This window comes from Pundamilia nyererei, unplaced genomic scaffold (genome assembly GCF_000239375.1).
Source record: "Pundamilia nyererei isolate P.nyererei 1_Seehausen unplaced genomic scaffold, PunNye1.0 scaffold00034, whole genome shotgun sequence".
NCBI classification, from domain to species: Eukaryota; Metazoa; Chordata; class Actinopteri; order Cichliformes; family Cichlidae; genus Pundamilia; species Pundamilia nyererei.
In genome coordinates, this window is record NW_005187435.1 from 633,982 (window position 1) to 643,026 (window position 9,045).

The following is a 9,045-nucleotide window of genomic DNA, read 5'->3' on the forward strand; positions in this document are numbered from 1 at the left end:
TACAACACTCTCCTTGTTCCAAAATATAAGTCCTGGCCTTGATGATCTTATGATCTTATTTCTGCAAAACTGGTTTCCAGTTTACGTCATTTCATTTAGAGCTGGGATGTCAAACATGAGGAGCCAGACTCCATTCTGTCCCACTGGTTGGCTTTGGAAAATATGAAGCAGGGCATACATTTGGGACTTTTGTCTGTATTTCCATAACTTTTGCAGCTTTTTCTGCTAATAAAAACCTCCCCCGTGGCCTTTTATAGTATACCAAAGTAATAAAGTAATAACATTAAATGACAGAAACATTCCTGTTTTTTCAATATCTGCTATAGTAATGTATGTGTTGTGTGGACCAGTTTTTCATTTAGCAGCAGCATTTCTTTATCATGTAGAAAAACAGACATACTGTTGAAATTGAGCGTCTTTGTCTTAAATTAATATATCTCAGGGATTAAATGTGCATTTAAACTTCTGGGCAGTTTCACTGATCTGGTCTTGATGTGTCCTGTGGCCTGTCATGTAAAATATCCTTGATTTACAGGTTTATTACAGTAGCATCTAGTGGACAATAGAGGAACTGCAGCTACCCAAACGAGCTAATCACAATAAGTAGGAAACGGAAAGCGTTAGATGTGGCAGTTTGTTTAATCCGATTAACATCAATCAGGAAATCTGTGACATACTTTACTAATACTTTACATTACATACAATTCTACAACAAAAATGTGCAAGACAATAATACAAAAAGAAAACTGTGTCTCATGTTTTTCATATTAAAGCACCTTCAAACACAGCGGTTATTGGTATATAAAGTTTTAGGATTTAAAGTCAAATATCATAAAAGAATACTTACACTCTGATTTACCCTGATGGAGAATATTAGGCACCATGTTGATATAAATAAAGTTTAATTACAGCAAAACAAAACAGGAAGAAGTGCTAAAAATGTTGTGAATGCACCAGTGAAATATGTACACAATCTTCATGTGTTTTTGTGTGATTGTACGTTTTTCAGATAGATTTATTAATGTTGTCGTTGTTATTGATCTCCATCCTGTCGATCAGCTCAGTCACCAGCTGCTGCACGGTGTGAGAGCGCAGCCGGCCGATCTCCAAGACGCCCTCGTGGTTCACGCTTTCCGTGTCCTCGTAACTCTTCACCACCTGAAGCAAAGTGAGATATCACAGAGTCTTTGTAACAGAGTTACTTTTGTAGCCTGCAGCTTTGTAAATGATCACAGTTATAGCTAATCAGTTGTTGATCAGTGACTCGGATGTGTACTACCTTGTTGGTGATCAAAGAGAGGCCAAAGACTCTCAGACCGCAGTGAGTTGCCACAACCACCTCAGGAGCTGTACTCATACCTAAAAAAAAAAACCCAAAACAGACCAGGGGATGTTACTAAAACTAGTCATGAAACAACTGATGATAATACTGATGCTACTGCAACAAATTTTCCCACTCAACCCTATAAATAGCGAGCATTTTAGTTAAGATGGCAGATAACAGGAGTGAGATTATCTGATTTTAGTGCAGTGGGATCAGGAAGGGAGCTGATAAGAATTTAGTGATTCCGATTCTGTTATTATGTTGTGGGTCAAATATTTGTGCATGTTTGTTGAGCTATTTCCCACCTTTGTTGTGATCAGTGTTGGAATCGTTACTCAAAAAAGTAATTATTACACATTACACATTACGTTACTTAGTTAGTGCTGGGAAGAAGTAATTCATTCTACAAACTCATTACTCGTTACTTTCATTTTACTCTGTAAAATAGCTGAAACACACTGTCTCATAATCACCATTTAACAATATACATCTGAGACTAAAACCCCACAAATCAACACAAATCCTTAATGAGGACACATATCTCTAAGATCTTTCTCTTAGTAGAATACAAAGCTGACCGCACAAAGCATGTATCGATATAGGTCACATCTTCTCACAAATACTTAACTAATACTGAGGGAAAAAAGCAATTTCATCAGTAAAATCTATATACCTGTGACCTGCCAAGAGTTTGGTGGCTCTGGCCTTAAAACTGTTATGTCCATTATCTAATGACTATCCTGAAAGGCCATGTAGGAAAATCAAGAGTGCTTCCAGTTGTTCCAAAGAGCTGATGTGAGTCATATTTAAAACAGGCATAACAAAAGAGTTGTTGTAACAAATGCCACAACACTTACCAGTGCAGAGAGTAGACTTCTGTGGTTTAGGGACTTGGCACTAAGCATAAATCGAGCCTTAGGGGAGATTTACAGTCTAACACATGTAGGTGTTTTCTGTTCACATCGGAAATGGCGATGTCTGATCTCACCAGGCATAAATGTAGGCAAAGCTCATAATGGGCTGGTCCTCACACCTGCAAGCAATTACTCCCCGGAGATTCATCATCCTGTTTACCAGCCGCTTCTTAAGGCAGCAGCTGTGAGTCCTTCGTCGCTGGACTATTGTGCAACATTCGTTAGTGGAATTTTAGTTTTCGAAATATTTTGATTTCTCTTCATGCTTTGTTTGGTATTGACAATTTGTCTTTGTATAGAGATTCTCTGTGCCCCGTCCTGAGACCCCGTTCATGAGTGTGGCAGTTGCAGTGTGGCGTGTGCGTTTTCCGTGTGGAGTGAGCTGACTGGAAGCGAGCGTGTGGAGCTGTGTGCGAGAGTGAGGACCCCGTTCCCCTGTCTTTCCTCGTGGACCTCTGGATTCCCTGGATCCCCTCTTCCCCACCTGTATATAATGCACTCGGTGTCGTGTGAGTAAAGAACTGTTTATTGTGATTCATAGTCTGCGCTTGAGTCCGTGCTGCTCTCAGACATGCTGGTCGCTTGTCTTGTTCTTGTGCACACCAGAGAACATAAACACTGTGTGTGATATAACAATGATGTGACAATATGACATTTTTTTATATTGTACAAGTTTATACCAGTATTATCGCAGTTGATATGACCCAGCCCTGACAAAAAGTGCCACTAGTTAAATAATAAATATAACAATGGTACCATTTTCTGAAGTTGTCTTTTTTCCTGTTCTCCACAGAATCAAAACTCATTCCTTTTGTGCAGAAGATGACTCTTGTTGATATTTAAAGATCTCATGGCTGTCCATGCGGTGCTAACCTTAAGTAAAACTTTACATTTTTAGCTTTTCCATGAAAATGTGGCTGTACTGAACGTACCAACAGCGTCCACACCAAGCCGATGCAACAGTCTGGCCTCAGCGATGGTTTCAAAGTTGGGGCCACCCACCATGGCGTACACGCCTTCCTGCAGGACACTGGCCACACCCAGCTCTTTGGCGATCTCCATAGCAAGGCAACGTAGACCTTTGTCATAGCAACCAGACATGGCTGGGAAGCGAGGACCAAACCTGCGAACAAAAAATAATACGAAAATGGACTCATTCTTATATAGCGCTTCACTACCTAAACCTCATTCACCCCCCGACACCCATTCACATAAGCACTTTTTGCTATGCTTAAATGCTTTCTGTCTAACAGTCACACACACTCACATGCTGATAGTGGTCAGGCAAGGGCCTAAAACAAATTTCACAACAACAGTAAAGAGCAGTAGACACAAAAAGACCTTTAAAACGGTCGCAACAATACATAGCCATCCATGTAATTACTTCTCATCATTGGGCCCACACAGCGGGTTCAGACCGACCAATCCAGGAAAGTTGATGTGGTCTTTGATGATCATGATGTCTCCAGTCTGGAAGCCATCGGCCAGTGAGCCAGCAGCATTTGTGACAATCAGGGTCTCCACTCCGAGCAGCTTGAAAACTCGAATGGGGAAGGTCGTCTGATGGACAGACAGGAAGTTGGAGCCTCAGTAATGAATTGACAAACACAGAAGCCTCCTGTGAAGCTGTAACTCGCACACAGGCCTCTAGCTTTTAGTGAGCTTCATTGCAGATGGTTATCTAGTAATGCTGCCCAGGAGTGAAATGTGTTTATTGAGAAGCAGCTTAGACAGAGTTCCATTTACAGGAGTGTCATTATTTTCAATATTATAAAAAAGAGAGTGGGTGTGTGTGTATGTGTGTCTGGGTTATAGAGGGAAACAATGACACCATTGAACAGCTAAAAGGCTGCATGTGACCAAACCCATGCATGACTTGGGCCGGCTTCTCACATGCGGGTGTATGCACGCGCGCACACACACACACACACACACACACACTACAAGTTCAGTCTCATGCTGCTGATTACAGTTACATGTGTGCATGACTAAGCTTTTTTAATCAGCTCACTATGAGTGTGTGTGTGTGTGCATGTGTAAGTGTGTGTGTGTGTGCGCGCCTGGTGTATGTGAACCTTATTACGTGCAGTCTGTAAAAATCTGTTTCTCTTTTCAGAAGTTTTTTTTTAAGAGTTTTATAATTTGTGGTTTGATCTTTAAGAAAATGTTAACTTATGAATTGTTGGTTTGGTTGGCTTGGTTCACACGTCTTCACAGAGCTGTCATGGAATTGAGGGAGTTTTGGGGTTCTGGTTTGAATCAGATTCATGAGGTCAGAAGGGAATGCATTATTTCAGCGAGGATCAGTGCATTTGCGTGCATGTACCTTGCAGAGAGAGTGTCCTTCATACATGTGGAAGCGACCCTGCATGCACACGCATGTCTTCCCCTTCAGTTCCCCAAAAACAAGCCGACCTGCATGACCCTGGACTGCAAACACAAACACATACATACAGGAACTTCTGATGTAACTATGCTTCATATATATATTTCATATAGGCAGCTCATGCATTCTTTCCTTGTTCATATTAAAATGGTTTTAACCATTTAACTGCTTGTCTTGGTTAATTTTAGGATTTATTTTCTATAAATCAGCAGGTGAACTTACAAAAAGTTGCTGTTCGACAGTCTGATATTTGTAATCCCACATATCAATTTAATTAAAAAAAGAACCTATAAAACAATATAACATATTCTTAATATGTTATATTAAGAATATGATCAATGGCCATTGATCAATGGCTATGATAATTTGCATTTTAATGACCATGAAACTGACCTCACAGTGCATTCTTAGTCAGTGGTGCTAGTGTGAGTCATTATGCAAATGTAATGTTTATAAGACTGAAGAAGTCACTTGGATGAGTGAGGAGATGTTTCTCCCATAAAAATAAATTAACCTCCTAACATATATATTTCCACATATTTTAGTTAGTTTGTTTTGTTCAATATGTGCAAATAGTAACTTCAAACTGCCTTGAATCCCATGTTAACATGATTAATATTTAGAAGATATGGGAGCCAGTTCTTTTAAACAGAATAATGTAGCATATCTATCAGTCATTAACCTGAATATTCAGTGTACCTGTGCTCTGAGGGAAGCCTGGGATGTCAGAATAAGCAAAGGAGTCTTGACACTTCAGTGTGTCAGCGAGCATGCCCAGTCCGGATCCACAGATGATTGCTACCTGGGGTCGGTGCTTTGTTTGGGACATCAGCCAGTCAGCTGTCTTCTGGTATTCGTCATGACTACGGACACAAAAAAGAAAGAATAAATATTATTTTGCAACATCATCATGATTCACCTCATCTTGCTGTTGCTGTTGCTGTTTCCTCTCCGCTGGGATCTGTGTAGGCTCAATACATTTTGGATCAGGTCCATAACATAAAGCTTACTTTGGACTAAGTCTGGCCTTTTATGTTCATGTTTTGCAAGACCACTGCCTCACTATATAAAGCACTCAACAAATTACTTCAATGTTGAAGGGAAATAAAATATGGGTCACAAATAATAATGAAATTGGAGGGAATTATTTTCCAAGTTCACTGAAAGACCTGATATGAGTTTGAGTTCAGTTTGTGGCCGCCTGTCCTGCACCTTTACTGTTTCTGTTTACCCTTGCTGCCCGGCAGCATTTTGAGTTGGAGCAGGAAGCTGTTTTTTTTAAACTCACTTCTCACCACTTTCTCAGTCCCCAACAACAGATGGAGTCAACTTGTGTAAAAACAGTTCGCACAGCAGATAAAAAGGCAGCTACGTCTCTCAGGGAAATATGCAGGCCACAAACAGAGACTGTTTGTATTTCTCAGATGGAGAAAAACACGACTCCAAGTGACTGACATTAAGCAACTGTTTGCCAACAATTTCACAATATTTCTTGAGAGCTTAAAAAGAAGACAACCTGACGTCTTTAGGTTTTTGAAGATATTTTGCCTCTCAACTATCATTACCTGGAAGACTTAGAACCTACACAGACTTCACAATATGTCAATTTTCAGTTCACAACATGTTTTTACAAGTTTTAATCAAAATAAAGAAAACAAATGAACAAAAACAAAATCACTTTTGGGCCTTTTCTCATATAGATATAAACAACAGAGGATGCTCCTAGCAAAAGTTTGAAATAATGAAGTCAGCATATATGAGTAAATATTTTATTTATCTCAAAATTGGGAACATTTATTTGTTACAGCAGCCAAAGGATGAGAAAGAAAATGGATTGAAAAGATTATAAAAATGACCAAAAGAAAGAATTCAGTTATGAATGAAGAGCTCAATAAATCACATAAGATAAAATGAAGAACTTGAACACTATTGTGGTATGAGCTGGTAAAGATTTTCCATCTTTGTGACTGATGTTAGACAAAGTGTTAGGTGGTCAACTTCCATTAATTATCCATAGCCATTCTCCAAAGCTACAGTATTTTGAAAGACCTCTGTGTCAGATGAAGGAGGAATTTAAAACACCAGCAGCAGTTCAATTAAATTCGCTTGAGAAAAAAAGTACGATTTAAAAAACTCACCAAGGAAAGCAAATGAAAATTAAGCTACATCTTTGCTGTCTTTTAATCTTTATTTCTTAATGTACACTTTACCTGTTAAATAAGTCAGTAAAGGACCTTAAAAACATATTTAAAATAACTTATTATTTCTCCATAGACTTGATCCTTTCAACTCTTCTTCTCTCTTCAATTTTAAGGCTGTAGTAGTTGTGTGTGTGTGTATTTTTTTTTTTAAATAAATGACTCAATATTCACTAAACTAAATGACTATGAATTGTGGACCATTATATAACATGTTACCAGGTCTACCAAGTTGTAGCTCATGAGCCTAATAAGATGCTGAAAGCTGATTAACAGCTAAGCAGGCTGAAAAATATAATAATTTTTCTATACCTACCTATAATACACAACAAAAAAAGTTTCTTACCTGATGTGCTCTTTGCTGTGCATGATGGAGCAGCCTCCGTTACTGTTAGTTTGTGTGTTTGTGTGTCTGTGTGTGTATGTGTGTGTGCGTGTGTGTGTGGGACGAAGAGACGGTGCGAGTGCAGCCGGTTGATGTCGACCAGCCTACATATTCACATAGTCACATGCTCCTGATTGGCAGTAGCAGCCAATTGCAGCCGTGTTGTAGTAGTGAATGTGTGTGTGGATACGTAAAGTTTTTTTTGTTTGTTATGTAAGCAGACCCCCCCCCCCTTTTGAAGTCAGCTGTTTCACATTAGAGTTACTGTAATTCCTGATGTTCCATACTTACACAGTTGTGACTGTTGTGACTCCTTTAAACATACTCGTGCTTTAAGATGTTTGCACAGTATGAAGACAAATGGCTAATAAATTATGTATACAAACAATAATAGTATCTATAGCACTGGTTTTATAAAGTGCTGCTAAGAGGCTGCACATTCATTCCAGCTGCTTTCCCCTCAAGACAACAACCCTGTCATGACTATAGCATAGAGTTGTGTTTTAAACTACAGTCCTGTGCAAAATGATTGAGTCACCCCTAATATCTTCATAATTTGATTCCTAAGAGCCAGAATTATTGTAAATTTCTAAATTGGTCTTAAATGTTGGTTCTTCAGCCTTTCTGAAGGTGTTTCAAGTTTTTTGTTTGGCGATTGGCAGCTTTTGGTTCACTTTTACTACGTTTTTAGTTTTGTTTGCCTATTTTCAAATGAATGTTTTATTTTTCATTCAAAAAGAACTCAAGGGATAAACCAGTGTTGTGTCTACACATAACAGAAAATTTAGCAAATAACCTATTTTAAATGGTTCTTTAGGCACTTTGTTACTAGCAGCTTGTCACAAAAACACATCATTTGTTCCCATTTCTGTAGTAGAATCTATTTTTTTAAAAAAAGCCAAAGATAGCAAAGATAAATAGTTTTGCACCAACAATGTGGTTATTAAAAACTTTCAAGCATGTTGAAACTGCCTATTACTTTGTTTTTGCCTTACCTCCCTGCATTCATTGGCCATGTCTAAAAAATCATCTTCAAGAAATTGCTCTAAAACTGTATCCTAGAAAGTTGAGCTTTCTAACAAGTGTTTGATGATATAAAAGGGTTTGGGTTCTTTAAACCCAAACATGAAAGAATCATATGTTCTAATGTTAGGTCAAATTTGCCAAAATAACTTCACCTATCAGATCCTCAGATACTCTGTCCAAGCTGCAAACTCTGGGACTAAAGAAAACTAACCCAACGGTGTAGCCACAAACTGCAGTTCCTCTAATAGCCAGTAGACTCCCGTGCTAAAAAAAAAAATTGAACTTCAGCTATGAAATTCACATTTTTACAGTCTTGTAGAAAAAAACACATCGAGCATCCATAAATTTGAAAGCCTTTAAGAAGGACTGTAAATATTTTTTGGCTGCTATAATAGACAAGCAAGCTGACATAGTCTCTTGGTTCCCTTTCGGAGCATTTTTAATGGAATTATCAGGCTAATAAAATGGCTTTCTGTGTGGTACAGCCTGTTCAAGAAGCTGGCACCGAGCCTGGAATTATCTACTTTGAGATTTTCTTTCATAGCACATAACATGCAGCTGGATTTTAGGTAATTTTCTACAGGCTGGATAAGCAAGATGATATTTTTTTTTATCAATAGAAAAATGTACACTCTTCTTATTTAAGTCTTCCAGCATTAAAATCATGAACATAATGAATTAAATACCGAAAGATGGTATTCATCTGATTCACTGAAAATTGCTTACCTGGTATATGCCAGCAATGTTTTTTAGCATTTAGGCTGTTAACCCAGTACACGAGCACTTCAGTGTTTCCCCATCCAAAATCTTTC

The 9,045-nt window shown here is 38.4% G+C and overlaps 1 protein-coding gene across 1 annotated transcript; it reads right to left on the reverse strand.

Moving 5' to 3' along the window:
- Positions 1-631: 631 nt before the first annotated feature.
- Positions 632-7,265, reverse strand: pnp4a (purine nucleoside phosphorylase 4a). Its single transcript, XM_005729655.1, has 7 exons — positions 7,169-7,265; positions 5,324-5,487; positions 4,565-4,668; positions 3,623-3,798; positions 3,171-3,361; positions 1,280-1,359; positions 632-1,158 (listed from the first exon to the last, which is right to left on the reverse strand). Exons 1-7 carry the CDS (start codon positions 7,189-7,191, stop codon positions 1,006-1,008), a joined length of 891 nt encoding a protein of 296 aa, XP_005729712.1. The 5' UTR covers positions 7,192-7,265; the 3' UTR covers positions 632-1,005.
- Positions 7,266-9,045: the final 1,780 nt, after the last annotated feature.

Excerpts from the sequence above, each read along its gene's own strand:
- pnp4a (XM_005729655.1), bottom strand. The coding sequence starts at position 7,191 with ATGCACAGCAAAGAGCACATCAG. Across the intron at positions 3,362-3,622 it reads TGTGGGCCCAATGATGAGAA|GTTTGGTCCTCGCTTCCCAG; the intron begins GTAATTACATGG and ends TTTTGTTCGCAG. Across the intron at positions 1,360-3,170 it reads GCTTGGTGTGGACGCTGTTG|GTATGAGTACAGCTCCTGAG; the intron begins GTACGTTCAGTA and ends TTTTTTTTTTAG.